Genomic DNA, 23,296 nt, shown 5'->3' with positions numbered 1-23,296 from the left:
AAGAACTTCCAACACCTTTGCCTTTACACAGCGAAGAGCCTGTGCAATTGTGCAACGTGCCTCAGTGCCTGCTAACTCATCACTTCTAGGTTAGCTACATACCTATCTCCCACAGCCCCATGACTGCTCTTTGTTCCATGTATCTTAATTACTCTTTTCCTGCAGATATGCAAGTTGAGCAATGTTAATTAGGATGTTCCCAAATAAGTTGTTTCCCGCCTGGTTAAGCCTGATGTTCACTGGAGTTGTGCAAGAGCTGAACGACTTAGATGTGTTAAAGATACAGATATATATAGAGAGAGATCCTCTAAATAAATATAAAGTTTTAAAAATACCTTTTTTTTCTCACTGTAAGCTTTGCCTCTGTAATCAAACAGAGGCCCTTATACTCAGTAAAATACAGATTACTAGTATTTCTAAGCTTTTCTGGAATTAGGCTAGCTGAAGATATTACTCCTACAGCATAAAGAAAAGCTTTGGAGCATCATCTCAGAAAATTCACAGTAAAAAGGTGCATACTGATCCCCGGGTACCTTAGTCATGGAAACCACACAGGAAGCTGTGCAGAACAAAGGCATAAGAAAATGCTGGAAATATAATGCATGCATCTATTTTCACTGATTGCAGACTGTGGGACCTAATTAGAATTTAAAAAGAATAAAATATTTATTCACCATTTTAGTTCACCACTCGCTTGCTGAGACTTACAGAATAAATGTGAGTCTGCCAGTATGGAAGTGAGCTAGGTTTCACACAGTACCCGAGCACAGTTTCACAACCTGCCTGTGAGCTCTCAGGTGAGGCACTTCACCCTCTCTGGCTCGGATACGTGGCTTAACATGGGAACACCATTGTGCTGCAGTGAATATAAATGTAGTAGTACATGTGAAATATTCTACTGCAGCTTTGCTGCTGATCCTTAATTATCCACACTAAAAGAGTTTTCTCTAACTTATTGGAAAGTAATTTGCATCAATGTGTAGTTTTCTTCCCTTTCATATTTATCAAGTTGTCTTCACTCTTAAGAACATATTAACACTTACGTTATTAACATTTATTTTTCACTTGAAAAATAAATAACCAACACCAGTTTAATGTTCGAAGTACCCATGGGAAATCTCAAAGAACTGAGTATGTTTGTTCCCTTTCACTTTTCCCTATCACCTTCGTAGTCAGTTTCACAATTTTCTAAGTTCATCGGGAAACTTCAGGATGCCTCCACGGCATTAGCGCTGGTGACCTAAGAGCCTACAACAACCACAGGCTGTGTGACAATCAGCAGCACGCACACGGACTGGGCAGTGGCACCTCGGGAAGACGCGCGCAGTGAACCCCAGTGTTGGTTAGGTGGATGTTATTAACAAGGAGGATAAATCCACGCAGTTGAGGCTCTGCTGGCAGATGTTGAACGGTATTTGGAAAACAGATCGCCAGACATCACCAGCCATGAGCGCTGCTCGCAGGCGGCACTCCTGGAGCTCGGCCCCGTTTCCACAGGCGCTCACAGACAGACGGAGCGCCACTCGGGTGTCACGTCTGTGGCACCTGGTGAAGCACGGACAGCTCTCTGTTTACTAGTCTCCCCTTACGGGTACCGCAACCCTTTGCGGCCCAGCCTGACCAAAAACGGCGGGACAAGGGAGAGAGAAAGAGGAGCCCACCTCTCCGCGCCCACCCCCGGCCCGGCCCCCGCCCCGCGGGCCCGCCCCGGCCCGCCCCTCGCTCGGCAGCGCGCAGACCGCGCGGCGAGCTCCGGCGGCCCCTCCGCGGCCATGCGGTTCCTCGGCGCTGCGTCCGGCGCTCCGTGGGCGCTGCTGCTGCTGCTGCTGGCCCGCGGCTCCCGTGAGTAGCGCCCGCCGGGGGCCGGGCCGGGCGGAGGCGCTGGCCCTGCGCCCCTCGCAGCCGCCCTGCCTGGCGGCTGCCGCCACAACTCCGCCGGGCCGAGCCAGGCCTCGTCCCGCCGCTGGTGGCCGGAGCGGGGCCGGGGCTGCGCCCTGACTGCCCCCGAGCGCCCCGGGAAGCGGCACCGGGATGGGACGGGACGGGACGGCGGTCGCTGACGCTCCGCTCCGGAGCGGGAGCCGCGGTCGCACGACCGGCATGTCTGGAGTGCTGTGACAGAAACGGGGAGGAGGGGTTAATATTCGGGATGTTTTTTAAGTAGAAACAACAATTACAGAAGGACCCCCGAGGAGCGTTTGGGTTGGGGGTGCGCACGCCCGGAGGGATGCGCGGCCCCGCCCCCGGCAGGCGTCCGGCCCGAGCGGCGCGGGGGAGCCCGGGGCGCCCGCTGCCCCCGGCAGGGCCGGGCTGGGAAGGGCCGCTCCCTGCCCCTGCTGGGTGCTGCGCTCTGGGGCTCTCCGTGGGCTGAGGGGCTTCTAATGGGGGCTTCGGGCTCCTGGTGGCGGTGCGGATGGGACACGCTGTGCTTTGTCGCGCTTCTGTCAGGCCCTCGCAGCGGTGCCCCTTTGTAGCTGCCGGTTCTAGCAAATGCACAGCCTCGTGCCCGGGCTCAGAACACCACAGTCAGGGGATCAGCGTTGACAGGCACTGAAATAAAGCGAGAAGCATACAGGTCTGAGCTGCGGGAGTTGCATTTTCAAAAGACTGAAGTGCCCTATTCAGTGCCACACAATTTTCCAAAGTAAAGAAGCCAAAAGATCACGGGTACCAGAACTAACCTGCTGTAAATACTGTTGAGGAATCTCAGTCCAGCAGTGTTTATATGCGGTTGTTTAATCTGGTGAAGTTGTAATATAAATTCATACCAAAAAAAAATAGAATGAGGAATGCAAACAGCTTTGTAATTGCCCTTCCAAACAGAAGGGCAAGTTTTTTTTTTAAAGGAGTTAACAGGTAACCAAATCTTGCTTTGCTAAGATCTTATGGCCTCTGTTTAGCAACAATGGCCTGTCATTTAATGTGATAAAAGATTGCACTGATCTGTCTTCTGTCATGCTGCTTCCTGAGTGCATGTGCGGATTTAACTCAGAGTACAGTCAGTGCTGTCTCCTGGGGCAGGGGTGATTTCGTGTAGCTCCTGACACACAAATGTAGTCCTTCCTCTGTATGTGAATTGGTTGTCTAGAGCTCAGTTATGATATGTTGAAAGAAGTTGTGCCCTTTTAAGGCTCAGTTTAATGTATCTGTTGAAATAGCTTTTTTTTTCCCCCCTCTGTCCACTTAGAAACTTCCAGAAAGTACTGCTGGGATTTGTGTTGATTTCAGCAGAAGTTTGTCATTGTCTAATCAACACTACAGGAGGAAGTGTGAAGCCCATCTCTGATATGCAGAAAGTGAAAGTGTCAGTACATGTGTCTCAGTGTGGTTAAGATTTTTGTGGAGACTGGTTATTTCATTATAATGCTGCTCTTTTACTCTGCTGGTCAGTTTATTTCTATGTGTCAGTCAACTCAGTGGAAGAAGCATCACCAAAATAATATGGTTTAGAAAAAAATCCTTCTCACTATTATGTAAAATCCATCTGGCTTCCTTGTACCTGAGTAATGGGAATCCCTCTCCCTGTCAGGAAGTGGCTTCCACCCCCTTCCTGCTGTGTTGAGAAAAGATAGCTAGCAACATCTTCAAGAGCTTACTTGTATACAAAACTTACTCACACTAAAAAAATCAGGAGCAGCAGCAGCCTCCAGGCCTGAAAACAGGCATAATATTTTGATTTGTGTATCATCTTCTCTTAGATTCCTGGGAGGCAGCAAAAGGTGGTGTAGTTCTTCAGTCTTAAATTGTTGGGGATTGAGAATTGGTTACATGGTGTGTGTTGTTTCCATCCATGCAGTGGTGCTTATGCTTTCCTTTGCAAGACTGTGGTGTAGTTTCACAGTGTTAAGGCATGAGGACTCCTCTGAAATGTTGTTGAAATAATCCTGCCTGACCTCTCTCTCAGGATGACCTAACTTCTTGGTGGGTCAAGAACATCAGTTCAAAAACAGGCACCTAAAGACCTTGTTGAATCAAAAGAAAAATAAAGTTTCCAGAAAGCAAGGACTTGAAATTATAGTTTGTCAAAATTGCCTGGCAGGTGTTACAATAGATTTGAGGTCAGGGGCTTGCTTTTATTTCAATCTCTAGAATTCTAATTTTATCCATTTCAACTGAAAGGAGTGAGTATGCTGATGGTGGAGACTACCTAGGGGATGGTTATATTCATGTTGCTGCTCTAACATCTCTGCTTTAACCATGCACCTCCAGCAACTCATCTGGATTGCTTAGAGATTACTGAGCAAGTGGGTGATCTTTCTGATGGACTGCACATTGTCAGTGCTTCTGTACTTTTGTGCTTTTAAACCAACAAAAGCAGAATGATTTGGGCATAAAATTCCCCTCTGTGCCTGCTATGCATCAAGCTTGAAAAGAGAAAATGCCCTGAGAAAATTTTATATATGACTTTTGTCCTGTCCCCAAAATGAATGTGTAAAGCTGTGCTTAGTAAAAATGAAGGTTTATATACCAACATCTTCCTGTAGTGTAAGGTTTAGCTACACTAGACATAAAGTGTGTGAGTCCTTCAAAATGTGTTTATCTTTTATGTGAAGGTTGGAGTGAGCAAATTGACCTTTGTTGCATGCAGGTAGTTGAATGAGTATTGCCATTCGTTTGTGTAGGGTTCTTCTTCCAGGGTTCAGCTGTGGAGACTAGTAATTAGGTATGTGTCTGAGCTGGAGACTACAGATTCCAAACATGAATGTTATCTACTGTGTTGATTTTTGCAGGATTTGGCAAAATCACGTCCAGTTAACGTCCTGTCCTGTTGATTTTTAGAAAGTATCAGAGCTATCCCTATCACTCACCCTGGATGTATTTGTATATAACACAAGCACAAATCTTCAGTCTCTGCCACTTGGGAAAGCCCAATTCCAGCTATAAAGCTGGAAGAACACTGGACTGATACTGCCCTTTCGAAAGTTTGCTTATCCAAATTGTCTCCAACTCATGAAGTTTGATCACTAGAGCAACAAAAACGCAAGAGGCCCTGAAAGCACTTGACATGCCAGACTCTGACAGGGGCTTTCACAGGAAGCATGCTTGCCTTCAGATACATCCAGCCAGCCACAGTTCTGTGGTTTTTTAGCTGCATCTATGCCTGACCTCAAACAGAGCAAAACAGGGCTGTCAGACAAAAACCATGTTGATCCCCCTTCCCTGTCCTTTTCCAGTGTGTGGTGCTCTGATCCAGTTTTAAGTTGGGTATATCCTTGTGCTGGTTCCGTTTCATTGTGAAAAATGAAAACAAGAGATCCTTTCTTTCCTTCCCCTCTCTTCTGGGTCACAGGGAGAGTAAGCCTCAGCACAGTTTCTCTGCTCAAGATTCATAGGCCCAGTGTTGCAGCTGATGCTGTGGCTCCAAGAGCTGTGCTTCTGCTTGTGCACAGGATGCTGCAGCTGGCTGCCGCCTCTCTCCCCCCTTCCTTCCTGTACCAACACATGCGTGTCTACACCTGCCTCAGTGCCACTTTCTAACCTTTGCACTTCTGCTTCCTGGAGAAGGCCAGGACCCCTCCCTATTTTGCTTTGGGACAATTGAACTGTGAAGCCTGTGGTCTGGAATAAGAGGTTCTTCTACTTGTCAGAGCCATCACTGCATAAAACCTGTGGTGCTTTTCCCTTTGCTTAACCCAGGAGTCCTTTCTGCCTCTCTGTTCGAAGTCTCCTGCTTGTCTCTGCAGTGGTACATGCAGCTTCGAATTTAAAGGAACAGTCTCAGGATAGAGAACACTGGGAATATTTTAAGATTTCCTTATATCTATCTCCCTGTCCCATTCACTGCCACATGTTCCCATGTGGCACATGCTTCTGCAAAACCCCACTTAAGGAGTATTTGTATTCTGAAGCCAATGTGTGTTATTCAGATTAAGAAACTTACCAACGTTTGGGCATTTTTAAGAAGGAAGAATTAAAGGTTGTATCTTTTAAGCTGGATAAGGTCCTCAGCATGTTTCAAGGTGTGCAGTCCAAGCTGATCTGAACTAAACTAATACAGTCCTGCTTTCACTTCCACCTCTGTTTCCTGCCCCTTTCATCTAGTTATATAGGGAGCCCTTCCTGCTAGTTAAAAGATTTCTGTGCAGAAAAAACCATTGTGTGTTGTTGAAGAGGGAGGTAATGTCAGTTTTGTGTTGGCCTAGCTTTTCCAATCAGATCATTATATAATGTGGGGGAACTTGCTGTGATGTAGAACAGTTTTTGCAGGATTGGGTCCTCTCTGGGGAAGCTTAGTTTAGCAGTGTCCCATCCTTTGTTTGTGTTTTCCCTAAGTTTCCTAATTAAACAGCATAATATACCTTGCAGTGCTGCCCTCAGTCTTGATATTGCAGGGGTGAGGTACAATGAGTTATTTTGCCATTCGTATTTGCAAACTTTATCATTTTGAGGCCTTGGCTAAGGTTTTGTAACCACTAAGAAAATGCCCTATTTCTGTGATACTCAGTTCCAGTTATTTGCTTGTCTTTCGCACAATATTAGGTGATCAAAACTAAATTGTGCTTGGCAAAGGCAGAATCCGCAACTGATCCTCTTCTATTCATGTGAATGCCAGGCTGTTGATTCTCTGTGGTTTATCTTTAAATTTTACCACTTTGTTCAAAGTGTGATACTTTTCGGTCCCATTCCCCATCTGCCAAATGCTCAGTGGATGCATTAACATGCCCTTAGTCGCAAACTGAATAATGCAACTTCTTAGTGGAGCTAATTGTGTTTTCATGTTGTCCATGTAGTGCCAGAGCAAGCACCTATCTGCCTGCAAAGGCTTGGCAAACAAAGCTAAAGACTTAAGTGAGAAATTCTTGCTCTTCTGTTGCAGGTGACACAGGTCAGGTGTTTCTACTGAAGGAAAGTGCCTGATTTTTTGCCTCTTTAAGACTCATCTTTTTTTTTTCCCCTCATCTCATTTGCCTCTTTTAGTTTTCATCTCAAAGAAGGTGAAAACTTGGGATGGGGATGATAGGGAAGATAAAACAGAGGATGGGAGGAGTTTTGGTTCATTTGGTGGTTGGATAGTATAAATAGGTGTCAGTTTTAATGCGCTCAGAGCGGGCTGTTGTGCTAACATGCTTTTATATCATCATCATAACTATCCCCTGTCCATGATAAATTAGTCATTTATATGCCCAAAGCGAGTGGCAGATGCCGTACTTTCTTTTTTCCTTCTTCCACCTAAAACTATCTTATTATTCTTGGTTTTTTTCTTTTAATTTAGGAAATGAAGGCACAAACAGCACTGCGCCCTTTACTACGATTCCAGGCAGTAGGTTGCCAGGTAATACTTTTTGGCATTTCTGTTGCTGTTCTCAGTAGCATTGAGAAAAGCACGTATTATTGTATGTCTTAAACCATCCTGTAATAATTTGCGCTCTATTTTATTTTATTGAATTGTGAGCAGCTGTAGGGCAGGAGGGAGGTACTCTGATTGTCCCATCTATTCTGGGACAACTAAAGATTTTTAAGGGGAACAGTAGAACACAAATCAGTTCTCATGTCCTTGGGTACCCCAGAGCAACACTGAGAGGAGAAATAAAATGGGAAAATATTGTGTATAGAAATAGAAACACCTGGCAAAATCAATTAACAGTTAAAAGGAGAACCAAGAAGTCTGCTGGATTAGAATTCAGTGATCTTCAGATAAAGGCAAGGCATTTTTTCGTTTGAGTCATTTTTGCCCTGTACTACTTCAGTCATCTCATTGGCTGTTGGCTGACAATACTCTGCTCTTTGACTCACTCTGTCTTGTGTTAATTGCAATACTGACTCACCCAAATTCCAGGCAGTAGATATGGCTTCTTTTTACCTGTATGAACATGCAGTCCACATCCAGAGCTGTCCCAGGGTTGTAGAAGTAAGCACTTAGAACCTGGGGAAAGCACAAAGATACGTTCTGGTTACAGTATTGGGCCTGTGTGGAAAAGATTTAACCCCAGGCATATCCATGGCTTATGCTGGGATAAAAGTCAGCATATCCAAGAAAGAATGTGTTTGTAATTGTACAATCAGAGACCCTTTCTCAAAGGCACTTAAATCTGCAACTTAATGTCCCAGTTATGTCAGTATAAGGGCTGAGAGTGCAGTACACAGTGTGGGGGGCTGCTTGGCTGTGATTATACCAAAGAAAGAGCAAAGTAATTCCCTCTCTGATTTCCCCCCCGCCCTCCCATTTTTTGGTAGGTGGTATGAAGATGTAAATTTGGTGCATTTGTTCTTAACCTGAGCTTGCTCATAACGTGTATGCAATTGCAAAGAGTTACAGACTAAACTCTTCCAGTGGTAAGAACAGCAGATCCATTCAAAGGAAGTAGGTGTAGGTCTGTTTCTTGACTGCAGTAGCTGTGTTGCTCTCCTCTTAAATCTCTGAGGTTATGTGCTTTGTTTTTCAGCCATGCTGAAAAGCAGCAGAGCTTCTGCAAGGCACGTAACCCTGCCAGCGTGGGAGTGTGCTGTAAAAGATCACTTACTTAGAGAAAAGAATGATCATAGAATGGGCATTCGCAACAGTGCAGAATGAAGGGAGAAAAACATGGGCAGTGACACTCCCAGGAACAGCCCAGTAGATCTTTGCCAGGAGGAAGAGACACTTAATCTATATGGAGAAATATAGAAGAGGGATGCAGCAATGAGGACAGAAGTGAGAGTGGGAGAGTACCTGAGAAACCTAGGAGTAACATGAGGAGGAAGGAGGGCCAAGAAAAAGAGATCTGGAAAAGTAGAAGTGAAACAAAGGAGAGAAAGACAAAACCACTAAGACTGGTTTACATTTTATGTCTGGAAACAGGTACATTCTTAGGACCCTTTTTGTGTAGAGAACAGTATGCAGTAAAATGTTTCACAGAGTATCTGTCTCCCCTGCTTGACTACAGTATATTTCTAGCATCATCCCAGTTTGCAACAGAGAGGCAACAAAATGAAAGAAGAGATCGAGGGACAGAAAATGTAACTGGAGTAGAAGAATAAATACTACAAAACCACCCCCCCATCGTGCATAAGTAGGTTAAGAAAGTTAGTGACAGTATGGCTATTTACAGCAAATGGAATGAAACATGACATAGACGGGGAAGAGAACAAACAGAGGACATTGAAGGAATCACATGCAGACCACTTGGGCACTGCTGTGCATACAGTGTTAACCATGTTCTTGCTGCACTGAGATCTGGAAACATTTTGCAGAGGGATAAAAACCATCTGCCTTGGTGTGGGCTACTCTCTGCTGTATTCCCAACTGTATTCTCCAGACACACATACCCTGAGGAAAGTATTGTGTTGTGGGTATACTTTCATTATAGTATGATAAAGTTAAAATGAATAATATTGATTTTCTTGTTTTGTTTTTTTTTTTCCTTGAAGACAATAGCAGTTCATCCATTGTCACTGCATCATCCACACAATCTACAGCAACATCTACAGGAGGTATGTGTCTGTTCATTACTATGAACCTAGAAGTTAGCTCCAAACCTAACCCTGATAATACCAAATTTTAAAGAACAGGCCATCAAAAGTGGGTATTTGAGACAGGTGTTATCATTGTAGGGCTGGGAAGCAACATGTAAAACAACTCTGTAAAGAAGCTATATTGTTTTTCAAATTTAGGTATCATATTTCATCAGTAATTATATTTGTGATGCCATTTAAACACAGGAATCAAAATAAAACTTCAAGGAAGAATTGCAAGAAGTTTTTTTAATGTTCACTCTTTGTCTTTAAGCAAACTTCTTCCATTTTCATGAAGTAAAGATGAATAGGTTGTTGTGCAAACAGTGTGTATCTGTTTATTGTTACTTCACAAAAAACAGATTTAGGGTATAACAAAATCCTGGGAGCTTGAGTTTCAAGAATAGGACTCCATTTCCTTTTACATAAGACTCATAGAATCACAGGATCCTGAAGGTTGGAGGAGACCTTCAAGATTATCTCTCCAATTGTCAACCACCATAATCACCCCTAAACCATATCCCCATGTGCCACATCCAGGCTTCTCTTGGACACTGCCAGAGATGGTGACTCCACCACCTCCCTGGGCAACTTATTCCAATGCCTGGCCACTCTTTCAGTGAACTTTTTTTTCTAATATCCCCTGGCACAACTTGAGGCCATTTCCTATTGTCCTTTCATTTGACCCATGGCAGAAGAGACTGGCCCCCACTTCACATGAACCTCATGGCACTTAATACCATAGAAAATAATCCTTTGAGAGCTCATAGCACAAAATAGTGCCATTTAAGCCAGTGTCAATCAAGTGGAACAGTTTGTCACGGGTACATTTGCATTGTTCTAGCACTACTGTATTTCCTTCACAACCTGGCAGAAGAACTGTAAGTGAGAATTATTTCCCAAGGCAGCAGTGTTGCATTCATGATGCTCCATCATAAGTAGCATGTTAATAAAACACATCTTTGTAGAAAGAATAAATAGCTGTATTGGATCAACTACTAGAGTTTGAAAACAGTTATTTAACCTGGGACACAAACAGTTCATCCACTTATACTTGCAGTGTTCCAGCTGTTGGCTATGTCAATATGAGATTATTAAATAAGGGAGTTAAAAATTTCATCTTCTAGAAGAACTTGTACAGGCAGATTTCACTGCATTACTAGGGACTGGATAAGAGCTAATGTCATGCAGTTGATCAGGCTGTGATGCACAGATAGAGTATTGCATCTGAGAGAAGCTAGTTCTAGAAACTGGGATGCCTTTGTGCTAAGAGCCATGGGAAAGCAGGGCAGGAATGTTGTGTCTACTTAAGATGCCTTGTGTATTTGTGGAGTTTTTTGCTGATCGTAAAGTTCCAGCTACGTCATTTCATTTCCAGTACAACTCCTATATTCTGTCTCTCTAATTTCCAGATAAGCTCTGAGCTACCACATTCAGAAGTTGCTTGTTATTTTCATTTAAGTGTAAAATGCTCACTAGGAGGAAAAAAAAACCCTCACCTTTGCAAAAACCTTCCTTTTGATAGCAAGCAAGTGATGCAGTGTCTCATTCTATTGCCTACAGTGTAGCAGTTCAAGCATGTCTAACTTGGAAAGTCCAGAGGTTTCTGTAATCTCCTTGTTGCCTTGTTCCCCTAAGCCTGTAAAGCCATTGTTAACCACAGTGTTTCACCCACCCTGTGCTCCTTCTGTCTTCTGCTCCAGCCCTTGCAGGTTTCTTGGAAAGGTCTGAATTTTACTAGTTTTGGATATTAACAGTAAAAAGAAGCCTGAGCCCTTTACTGTTAGGCACAGTATAAACCTAACAGATAGCTGTGCCTTGCTTCATAAGGTTTGGCGATTCCCATCCTTCTGTCTTTTTTGTTCCCCTTAGAAACATAGATTTTAATACAGTGTTCATGGATTTTGATTATCTGTCTCAACTTCTTCAGAATAAAGACTATTGGGTATATGTACTTAATTGTGCCTAAAGTCTCTGCCATTATTTTTTGGGGGGAGAGGAAGGAAGCTCTTGGTGAAGAAAGCAAAAGGCTGTTTCATTCAATCATTTTCCATGCAGAGGAAAGTATTTATTTTAGGAAAAGCATTCCATAATAATTTTGCATGTTAGCACAGTGCTTATGCAATTTGAGTTTTGTGCTCATTCTTGTTGAGTTAGAACATGAAGGGAGTAGTAGCACATGCTGCTAAGAATTCTTATCTGTATGCTGTATATATATTTTTTTTTTTAATTGATGGATACAGCATAGATATTTAGTGCTCAAACACAGGTAGCAAACCATGTAAAATACTTGTGTCTTTTAAAAACAAAGCATCATAAACCTGAACTCTATTACTGGCATGCATCCTTTTTAAGTAATGAAAATTAACTCAGGCAGTCAGGGTTTGTTAAGTGTGTTCGATGAAGCCCAGCTGGTCTTTTGAGGGCAAAGTAATTAGGGAAATAAAAGATAAAAGGACAGATGTTGCTAGCAAATATTCTTTCATCTTCACTCTGTTTGTAAAATAGTATGGGTCAGATTTTTCAAAGATGGAGAAGAACAGATTTGTGCCTTTTTCATGTCAGCTTCCCAAAATGTCCAGCTGCTTCAGATAGCCTCCTGCTGATGCTTTGAAATGACTGATGCTAAATACATCATGAGAGATAGGTCTAGAGATTAGACAGATTTTACTGTTAGAGTTACATCACCAAGGGCTATAATCTTGATTAAGTAAAAAAAGAAGGATTGCTATTAGAAAAGAGATGGGAGAAAAGTCATGTGCAAATGTGCTGAAATTCCTCATAGATGTTTGGGTTTTTTTCCATCATGACTCAGGTTTTCTGTAGGGCAATTTAATACCCATGGAGTAAGTACCAGCTTTGTGTGACATCATTTTATAATGTTACACATCTAACAATTAGCCATTGTATTGCTCAGAAACAGAAGGCTCTTTGACACTCAGAAATCCCGGCTCAAAAACAGCCCACAGAAAACTGCTTGACACTTGCATCCAGATTTGTCTTTCTTTGGTATCACTTACATTAGGAATGTGGCTATGAGGTGTGATTTCACATCATGTAACTGTAAGTGGTTTCCATGTAGACATTTCCTTGCTTACTTCCTACAGTCAAATAAAATTTGATATTTATGGATCATTGTGCCTTTAGGGAGTTTTACCTGTCAGTATTAAAATGTGCCCTGAATTTTATCTGATGTATTTTACGCATGCTTCGTAGAGGAACTGAATTTTCGTAATTGTAACAAGGTAAGCAAACGAATGTAGTGTTCCAATTGTTCCACCTCAATGAATGCTCATTTCAAAGGGTTTCCTGGGTTTATGACACAGTACAATTATAACATTAAAGAACAGGAAAACAGATAGCATTTTCAAAGGAGACTGTATTTTGCTGTTTCAATAGTTTTAATACTGCATGTCTCAGAAGTGTTGTGTAGGCTAGTTCCTTTCTGCATGTTTACATTGGTATATTGTTGCATTTCTTGAAGTTTTTGATGCTTATATCAGTACTGGCAGCTATGATAAATCATAGACACAGTTTTGTATGTAGTTTCTCATGTTTTATACAATACAAAAATATTATTCTACAGAAGTATTTTAGATGCTGTATAAAAGGCAGAGATTGAATATCAAGGTTACTCTGTAGTTGAGATGAAACTATCTGTTCTTCAAATATTCTTATTTTAGACAGTTTCAAGTAAACATGGATATAATTAGATATTTTAATTTCCGTATTGAAAAGCTTTTGAGGTATTTAAAATGAGCCCAGCTTGTATGAGACTATAGAAATAATACAGAAGTAGACTGCTGCAAAGGAGCTGTTTATTTCCAGAATTCTTTCATACATAAAAGCTATTTGCATCCTACTATCTGCTTAGAGAAATGTTAGTTGCATAACAGACTCATGTTTCTTGTTAGTTCCTTCTTAGAACAATTTTAAAACAATTACTTATTTTTCTATCTGGCTACCTTCCCTGAAGGTTCTGAGGATTTTGCTGTATATATCAATCTCTATTATTCTTGAGTTTTGTATTGTGGTATTTTTGTTCTGAACAGTTCATTAATGTTTTCTGAGGAGGGAAGGGGAAGTGTTAGGTAAGAGTAAAGTAAAAAACACTGCATGTCAATGAAACTTGTGAAACAGCGTTCCAGTATTTGTTTCAATCTTGGTAAGATGGCTCACTGCTAAATAAATTACTTAAGCCAGTACATTTACTTCAGTCAAACTTCTATTATGTTCTATCCTTAAGCTTCATATAAATACAGAATTCTCTGTTGCAAGTTTTAATGTATATGGAACCCTAGTAATGCTAGTGTTTCATTCAAAAGCAAATGAAAGATTAAATCATTACTAAAATTGGCAGGGGGGGCAGGCAGGGGCATTTTCATGCAAAATCTGTTCTTATCAGAAGAGCTTTGTTGTTGGAAAAAGCAGGTGCTTCACATAGAAAGTAACTCTTGATCCAGAACTTTATTGCATTTTAACATACTGTAAGTTAGGGATGATTCTATGGAATTGGGTAGTGTTAGCCAAAAAATAAAAAGCTGACTCTTCTAAAAGTTATGATATATTATCCAGGTTTTCTTTACAGTCTTTCCTTTAAAAAATTCTTGACCTTGAGGCCCAGAAATCAGAAGTTAGGTCTTCCCAAAGGAAAGTCTGTATGCAAGCCTGGATACCGTGCAGTGGCATTTTCAGTGGCACTCTCTTGTTTTATTTGGTCATGATAAATGCTGTCTTACTCAATGAGTGTGCAGTTGATTATGTATTTTTCTGTGTGGTATCACCAATAAAAATTTCCCAGGTATGTCCACCACCACTACTCATCTGACCAGTACCAGTCAGCCCAACACCACCACCACATCTGTGATCTGGACGACTCAGCCCACCAAAAGCAACCAGACAGTAACAGCCACCACAGCTTCACCAGTCACATCGCCACAAGCCAGTATTACAGTGGTGACCACTTCTAAGACTTCTTCCACTTCTGTAACAGGTGAGTTCACAGTTCAGGAAGCTCATAAAGGCTTGGATGCACATTCACATGGATTGTAGAACAGTGAATTTTGCAGCAGTGTAACAAAAAGAAGAAAGAAGGTATTTGCATGCTGAAAAAACAGACTAAAGTGGGGTGTCATTACTAAGCTGGCTACAAGAATGTTGATCTGAGCACTCTGCTTACTTAAATAAGGATGTACTTAACCTGTGACACCTACAGATTTAGGGAGAGAAAAAAAAGTGCAAGTGGTCTGGTCCAGCAGCTACCAGCAAGGAGATCAGCAAGATAAAGGAGAAGGGCTTGATTTTGACTATTTTGAATACAACTTCTGTGTTTGTTCAGCTCTCCTTTTTGTAGTTTATTTGAACTCATGCCTAATACTTTCTTTTTTACAACTGACCTGTATCTCAAAATATGTCACTGGCTTGGTAAAAAGACTTGAGTTCTGTTACCAATGTAATGAATGTTACCCTAATGGAGAATTGAGCATGAGTGTGCATGAGTCCCCCCTTATATGAAAGTTGTCAAATACAGTTTAACCGTGCCCGTTAATACAGAAACAGTGAGTGCAGAATTCAGTATTTCCTTGCACCTGGCTGTGTTCCCATCACTTCATGCTTGTACTTCTAAACACATCAGGAGTGCTCATGTGTCAGTGAAGCATAATTGGGTAGGTGAAGCTGTCACCAGCAGAACTTGTTGTTGACCATCTAACACTCTGTATGTAGCAAGTACATATAGAACTGGGCACAGACTGGGTCTTTAGGTGGGAGTTTGTAGCAGATATTACCAGTTCTAGCAGCAGAACAGCTTTGGCTTATCTGAGGTCATGTTGTCTGTGTCAGTGTCTGTGTTGGGCTGTGGAGCTGATCTCACTTGGGACAGTGATGGTACAATTGCATGAGACAAGGTAAAGCAATCCCAACAGCTCATTGCCACCAAGTGTTCTGCTCCCACCATGTAACTACACTGACTGACTTGGTGGCTGTTGGACCCCTTTTGCAGGGTGACTCAGTAGGCTCATCTGACTAAAAGCAACTTCCTTTTATGCTTGGGTTAAATTGGCTCATGGAGGGTATGAAAAACACTAGAACTGGCCTATGAAGGGCAGGAACTCCCTGTGTAGAAGGAGGGGAGAGCAGGGGAGAGAAAAGGCAGGGGAAAAAGGGAGGTGGAGAGGAGAAGGAGCAGTCTTTCAGAGACAGCAAGCAATTGGATCAGCTGTGCCCATGTCACCAGAATATGGCACTTAGAGCCCTGGGTTTCAGCGTGCTTGACTTGTATCTTGTCAGTTGATCTGTGTTAAATTTGTCTCATTGGGTCTTTAGGTGATACATCAGTGGGGGGGGAGGGGGCAGGATGTAGAGTAGTCCCTCAAAACACAATTTTGCAGGTTCTGTAAAATGTGCCTTTTGTTTTCTTTTCAGCTACATCAAAATCGGACGCTGTTGTAGCCAATACCTCCAGATTTGATGTGGGCAGTTTTGTAGGTGGCATTGTGCTGACTCTTGGAGTCCTAGTAATTCTCTACATTGGATGCAAAACTTACCACTCTAGAAGAGGCATTCAGTACAGAACCATGTAAGTTCCCAAGGGATTGTCCCTTATCCATTTATTACTTTCTTGAGGGGAACAAGGAGAAACAAATGGTCAGAATGAACTCTGATACATTGGTTTAATGTATGTTATATTAATATCATTAAGAGATTTAATCTTGATGTTTTGTCTTTCACCACTTCTGCCATTCCTCATTAGTATTGTGCCTTTCTTCTGTGTGTTTTTTTTTCTCTGATCTATTATATAAAATAACTCTGGTTTTTTTTAAAAGGATCCTCATCTTTTAGCTAGTCCATGAATAGTTAACATTGCACTGAAACTTTTTCTGCCGATTTCTCCTTTTTTTTGCAAGATTTCTGCTTTCTCCTAGATTCTGTTTGTTCATTCTTTGGTGTTTTCTTCCCCCTTGCCATTAATTTATAGTGAATTCTAATCAAAATTGTACTATCTCACTTGCTGTTCATACTCAGCTCTACTCAGTTTTCTACCAGGCTTCAGAGCTCACCCACATTTAGTTTAGGAACCAGGTTGCTTTTCTTTTCCTCTTCAGTATCATCCGTCTCAGTCAAGAAGCTTGTTTTAAGTGAGGTGATATCATGAGACCTCTTGGGATACTGGTGTTCAGGCCTTGTTTTCTCTCCATCTTGATTCCTGCTTACTGGTCATGGAATTAAACCAGTCCCTACTGCACATTTACCCACAGTGGCATCTGTAAATGGGTATTGTAAAATTCACATCAACAGTAGCTTCAAAAAAGGGAACCTGCTGCTGAGCTTGTGCAGTGGCTTTGATGAACTGTTACTGCTGGTTGTAGGTAAGACAGGTAGGATGAACAGGCCTGAGCAACAGCTGATGTAAGAACACATGAATGGAGTGTGAAAGACAAGATGTGAATGAGGCCAGTGAAAAGCTGGAGGAGTTGACAAAACGGAGCTGTTGAGCTAGCTTCAGGCTTGGCTCAGAGAGGAGTGTAACTCCCAGATCAATATGCCCTTACCCCTTCCTAGCAAGGTGGCCTCTGCTTACAAAATAACCTTCTCAGCAGCAGTTGGGTGGCTCTTTCTCACGTTGACTGTTGCTTGTAGTGCAGAACGTTAATTACTGTGTTTCTTTTACAGTGATGAACACGATGCCATCATTTAAAGAGACTTCAGTGAAGACAGTGTTGGAGACCCACCCTGTCACAGCTGTTGTAACTTCTGAGAGAGTTTCTTTCATAAAGATGATCACAGTCTCTGAACCTGTCTTGAGTGTTATCCTGCAAAATGTTGAGAAGCTTTTTAAACATCCTAATTTTTTATATTTGCTTTCATAAGAGGAGCTCAGCACTTTGTAGAGACAGTATTTTCTTTTTCCAGTACTAGTAACCAGATTTAAAGAAAATCACATATTGAGTCATTTTAAGGTGCACACAAGCACAAAGCTCTCTGAAATAGCTAATTACTAGCACAGACAATTGCAGCAGTGCAATTCTAAGTAAGTTTGTGCGGTTTTTTCTAAAGTTTTGTATTAAATTGTATTTATTTTGAAGTTTGATGTGAACTTTAGTTTAGAAATTTCGGATTTTGAACAACTCAGTTAATTTTTGATAGGCTATGAAGGAGGTGTGGTTAGGTAACTGTATAGAAGGTGATAATGAGTACTTTAAATGTCAGTCATTAGCTCACCAGTGACCTGCAGATACTTTCCTTAATAGGCTGTATAAGGAGGGCAGCTGCAGGAAACATGGACAGAATGGAAATATCTATCCCTTTTCTCTAAAAGCTTCTTTTTTTCTAGCACGTCCTAATGAAGCTTGTGCAATTCAAGCTTTAATAAAAATGGAAAAAAGGAATTTTGCCATCATAAATACAAGAAAATTCTAAAATTGGCTTTTAAGTTGAAGGTAGCAATCACTTGGCTCTTGGTTTTTATTATTACAAAGCTGTCTGCAGTGTTTTAGCAGCATTTGATAATCATTCAAAGCTATATAGAGAAGGGTAAACATATAAGACAGCATTTTAGAAGACTATAAACTGCATTTTTACAGCTGTTTTCAGAACTTGGTCCTGCTGCACAGATGTACAGAGGTCTGGTCAAAAACCCAGCTGAAGGCACTCTGAGCAGACCTTCAGCTGAAGGCCCAAACGCCCTGGGGGTCCTGTGCAGGATGGCTGGTGCTGCTCCCATGTCACTGCTGCAGGCACACTCAGGTAAATCTGCTGACTTCAGTAGATGGGTTCCTGACTTACACTGCTGTAAGGAAAACTAGAACAAGGATCAGGAAACACAGGCCTGCATCTCTGTAAGTCACTGAATGATTGTTCAGTCTTGCTCAGGCTTCACCTGTAGACCCATCCCCCAAGAGGGTTGGTGTGGTGGGGTTTGACTGTCCTGGTTACTGCTGGCACCAGGCCCTCATGGTGGGCACAGAGGAAATGGTGACCAGTGAGGAAGGTCACAGTGGGAACTGCACATAGGTCTGTTGGGGGCTGGGGAACAACTCATCAGGGAAAATGTAACTACTCTGGAACAGACTATTTTGTTAAGCAATAGTTTATTCTGACATGCAATGTTAGAAGTTGCCATATGGGGTTTTTTCCTTTTTCACATGGAGTAGTAAAACCGTTGTTTGCAATGCACAGCCAACTTGAGCAAACCATAGCTAATGAGTCATCTTGCTAGGACCAGCTGCTCACCTGAGAAGGGGGTAATGGGGCTGTTTCATTTTTTTAGTGCATTTGAGGGTCGGGGGGGAGAGAGTGATTTGAAGTAACTTTGTTTTTTTTTTTTTTTAATTGTATTGTTTGGTGGAATATTACTGGATTTGACTTGAAGAGTTATGGAGACAATTCTTTCATAGAACTGTAATTCCTTACTTTGTAGAAATTAAGATAATTAAATGCAACTCAGTTACTGGGATTGCCTTACCTCTACTGTACAGACAAATAAATCTTTGGAGTTACTACATCAATTTCAGTTGAATTTTTAATATATTAGCTGTGACTGTAATTCCTACAGTCATAAGCATTGGATAAGAAGTGTTCACTATGTATACTTTCAAATGCTAGAATACCAGACCTAGGTCATTTTTGCTCAGTTTAATTTCTAATATTTTCTAATTTATTTTGTAATCTCATTACTACAGTAAAGCAAAAGTATGTGTTTAAGACTTCAGACATGTCAGTGCAAACATAAAACCTGACCTCCTTTCAGGTGTTTGGAATCTAGATAAAGGAAAGGGCAGTGCAGTTGATAAATTTTATTTTTATCTTTCCAGCAGTAAGTGAAACCCCAGCTCTGTTACTCATGTATAAAGGGAGCTGGTGCTATGGTCATTTAGCCCTTCCTTAACTGAGTTTACTAATACTGTAAAGATGATTCAGTTGTTTCTAGTCTATCCCCTCAGGACTGTGTGTCGGTTCTCTTTTCAGTGCTGATGGCTGAGCACTGCAGTTCCTAGTTCTGTCTGCCTTAGGAGCCCCTCTGGTGACACATCGGGGAACTGCATTTGCAGGGTCGTGTTTTAAGCCCATCACCAGCATTCGATTCATTTATTACAGCTCATTCACACAACCCCTATGCAAACCTTTTATCCTTCATATTCATGGGTTTGTGCTTCATGTTAGAAGTGTTTTTCATTTAATACTACAGGCTGGGGGAGTCAGTCACTGACTACAGAACATGGCCACCTTAGGTCAGCTATCATAAATGTTACTTTTGTCCTTCAAACACATCAAGATCAACCTTACAGTCATGTCAGGGCTGCAGTATTCTGCCTTCATCCCATAGGCCTTTCCTTTTTATGCAACTCTCCTTTAGCCTGTATTCAGTACCAAATCATAGCACTTCCAGCTTAATTGGTTTGATGGGGCTGGGCACCAAAGGCTTCACAGCAGTCTGGAAATGCTGCAGTGCTGTATTTGTGTTTTTATTTTTAAAAAGCCTCAAACTGTTAAAGCAAAATCATGTTGCTGTGATAATATTCAGTAACTTGAATATTATCCTTTTGTAAATATGTCATACCTTTCATCTTTGTTCAGAGCTCTTACATACTCGTGCCACTATTTTTGCCCTGAAAAGTTACATAGTAGTCTTAACATGCTTCATTGAAAAAGATGTAAGGAACAACATGACAGTATTGCCAAAAGCAAAGTGGAAGGGCATCAGAGACTGGAAGGTGCGTAGATAACTCAAGAAGTTAAGAATTTAGGTGTGATATGGAACCAGAGGGAACGAGAATGGACCTGTGGAGAAAGTAAACACATTTTCTGGACAACTGAAGGAGTGCCAAGTGGTGGTCCTCACAGCTGCAGTGGTATTTTCAAAAAATGTTTGTGCTCCAGCTGGGAATACTGCTGTGCTCCAAATGCAGGATGTATGCAATACCCCAGAGACTCTTATGCTTGAAGGGTCCCATGGCAGCAGTGAGGAAGCTGGGCTGGAGCATCAGTAAACACGGTGATCACATGTTCCATTAGAGACAGAAATGCAGGACTGGTGCTTTATAGTAATGTCTCAGGAAGTTGATTGTGCAGCAGTAACCTCTGGAGCAAGTGACAACAGTTACATTTGAAGTAGTTCAACAAAACAGAGAGCACCTTCCGTGTCCAGAATACATCGGCTGCCTGAATTCACATACCTGAGGTGGGATATTCAGAAAACTGAATTTGCAAGTTCAGAGCATCTGCAACATTATGCATGACACTGCACAGCCCAGGCTCACTAGACTACAACTGCCACAATGCAGAATTCAAGGCAGATGAACACGCTATTTACAATTTTCATGTGCCTCTCTTCCCGTGTCCTGTGAGGCATATACCAAAGAATCAAGTTCTGAAAGCAGAGTACTATGGAGATACTACACAACCACTAACTCTTTCAGGCACAAAAAGCAGCAATATAAAGATTTTTCTTCTGTATCAGGCTCATGAGGTTCCTAGGTATTTCCTACATGGCAATTCATTTTGGCAGTGCTCTGTTATGACTGGTGGCAGTCTGATCACTTGTGGGCACTAGAACTACATGCTGTCTTCAATTTGAAGAACACTGGGCTTCCTGGTCAATGCTTAAAAGCAAACAGAAGAGAGATGTGCATTCAGTCAAAAAAAAGTACTCAGAAAAAAAAATCAGGAAATTGCTAATCCGAATAAAGTTGCATGGCAGTGGCTTCACAAAATATACAGCTGCTACTTGGGAATCCTCTGTATCTTGCAGTATCTCAAACTGGTATCAGAAACCACAACTGCTGCAGGCTAGATCCATTGCAGATGTGATACATTTCACTCCAGCAAAGAAATTGCTCATTTACAGCAGCTGGGAATACTGCTTTCTGTCTTCATCCCACAGCAAGTCTGACTACTGAACTCCAATGATAGCCAAGTTCACATCCTCCACACCCTCAAAGCCTTGCAAATGCATGCTGTCAGCTCATGACAAGCCCTGGGCCTGAAACACTCATGTCCAAGAACTCGAGCTGCTCAATCAGCAGAGCTGCACAGGATGCTGGGGGTAGGGGGGCTGTTTATTGTTGTTTAATCCAGTCAAAGCTCTGGAAAACGCTTTCAAAGAAGGAAGTGGATGCAAAATGAAGTGTGGGCACGGTCAGCTGATTCCCAAGTGACAGAAGTCACTTGATCCTCTCCCAGTGAAACACTAAACAGACTGTTCTCCATGGTTTAACCTTTCGCCAGGGCTGTTTGCAATGTGCTAGAGACAAGCTTGACTAGAGCTTTCTTGGAATAGTACTGAGGAGAGCATAAGTGCTCACATGCACAGCATTGTCATCAGGGCACCCAGTCATTATATTGGGGCATAGCAGGAAGTCATAACCTACATCAGCCTTCCTGCCAAAACTAGGTCACAGAGTTTAACCCACTAGTTTCTATATCAAGTTCTTCCACTTCTCAAAGCAATTCAGGTACCTAGTGCAGAGAGCCAGTGCTGTTTGAAGCTGCTATTTGAAGGGATATTCAAAACACTCAGTGACAGGCTGACTGGTATTCTGCAGGTCCTGACGGAGATACACACAGGCATCACAAATGACACTGAACACTTTTTAAAGCCCTGTATAGCCTCTCATCTGATCTATATGTAGTTAACTGCAGTGCCTGAAAAACTCTCACCCCATACAGATCTAAAGAAAGATGCACTGCTTAAAAAGTCTGCCTGCTACTATGTATTTTCCTATCCTCTTCCCTGTTCAGAAACAACGTGTACCTGCTAGCAAGTCCTCATTCTTCAGCTGAGCCTGACCTCGCCAGCTCCCCCTGCAGGCTCATCTCAATCTGTAGAAAGTACACTTTGTTCTAATACTACTGATTTCTGGCCTGGAACAAATTAATCAAATTTCAAGTCCTGAGCTTTCTTACTTAAGAAACTTTCACAACCTTTGACAACTTTTTAAGTTGTTACACAAGAGAAAAAAGTTTTTAGAGACATTTCAAAACCAGAAAAGCAAAAGCACATTAATCAAAACTGTTTAAAACTACATGCTAGGTTTGAAATGTTTACATTCTTAGTAACAAAAATAAAGGGAAGATATGTACATGTAATGAAGTTCGACAAAAGTCTGCATTTAAAAGAATTACAGCAAGCCCAATCTACAGGTAAAGAATCCAGCTCTGGACTGAAGACTGGGATATCCACACCCAGGCGATAAGTGTGGGGCAACTGTGGACTGAAGATGACTTTAAATTAGTGAAACAAACTGACTCCACCACTGCAGTACCTGATGCCATACCTGGCACTATTCTTCCACTGTCTGACATGAAATCCTTGCAAACTACCTATGAACACCTCTCCTTGTAGGTATTCACCATGCAAGTCTAGGGATAAAAAAGCTGTAAAGGGTAAAGAATCAACCAGTCAGGGAATAGGAGCTCCCAAACTACCAGCTTACAAAACAAGACCCAAGACTTCAGAGGCACCTGGGAGATCCTGTTACTGAACTGCACAATCCCTGTGACGTTCCAAACACAGACAAGTAGCTTTTACATTCAATCCCCAGCACAAAGACTGTATAGCTACCCTCTGTCTCATCTTTAAGGTCATGAGGACCAGGATTTCTGTCATTTGAAAATCAATTCAGAAGGAAGTATCGGATGCTGTTGGGGTTTGGGGGGGCTACTGTTTGTTTTTAAATAAAGAGGAAATCACCAAACAGTACAGAAGTTCACGTCCCTGTTCAAAAATGAAAGAAAGACAAATGGAATTAAGTTTTATTGCACTTTTGCAGGCAAACAACCCCAAACTTTTATCAGGAGAAGACAGCATTCTAGTCACTGCCATCTACAGAGAAAAGTCAACAATGGCAACAGAGTAAACAAGCCC

At 41.9% G+C, this 23,296-nt stretch overlaps 1 protein-coding gene across 1 annotated transcript; it reads left to right on the top strand.

Annotated features, from left to right (window-relative positions):
• Window positions 1–1,772: 1,772 nt before the first annotated feature.
• Window positions 1,773–17,172, top strand: TMEM123 (transmembrane protein 123; the record flags this gene model as incomplete). The annotated part of the gene is made up of 6 exons (XM_082278501.1): window positions 1,773–1,842; window positions 7,214–7,273; window positions 9,349–9,411; window positions 14,234–14,425; window positions 15,856–16,009; window positions 17,104–17,172. 6 exons carry the CDS (start codon window positions 1,773–1,775, stop codon window positions 17,126–17,128), a joined length of 564 nt encoding a protein of 187 aa, XP_082134627.1. The 3' UTR covers window positions 17,129–17,172.
• Between the last annotated feature and the right edge of the window lie 6,124 nt (window positions 17,173–23,296).

This window comes from Coloeus monedula, assembly GCF_965178545.1.
Source record: "Coloeus monedula genome assembly, chromosome: 3".
NCBI classification, from domain to species: domain Eukaryota; kingdom Metazoa; phylum Chordata; class Aves; order Passeriformes; family Corvidae; genus Coloeus; species Coloeus monedula.
Note: the sequence above shows the minus strand (reverse complement) of the source record. Positions and strands in the feature narration are given on the sequence as shown.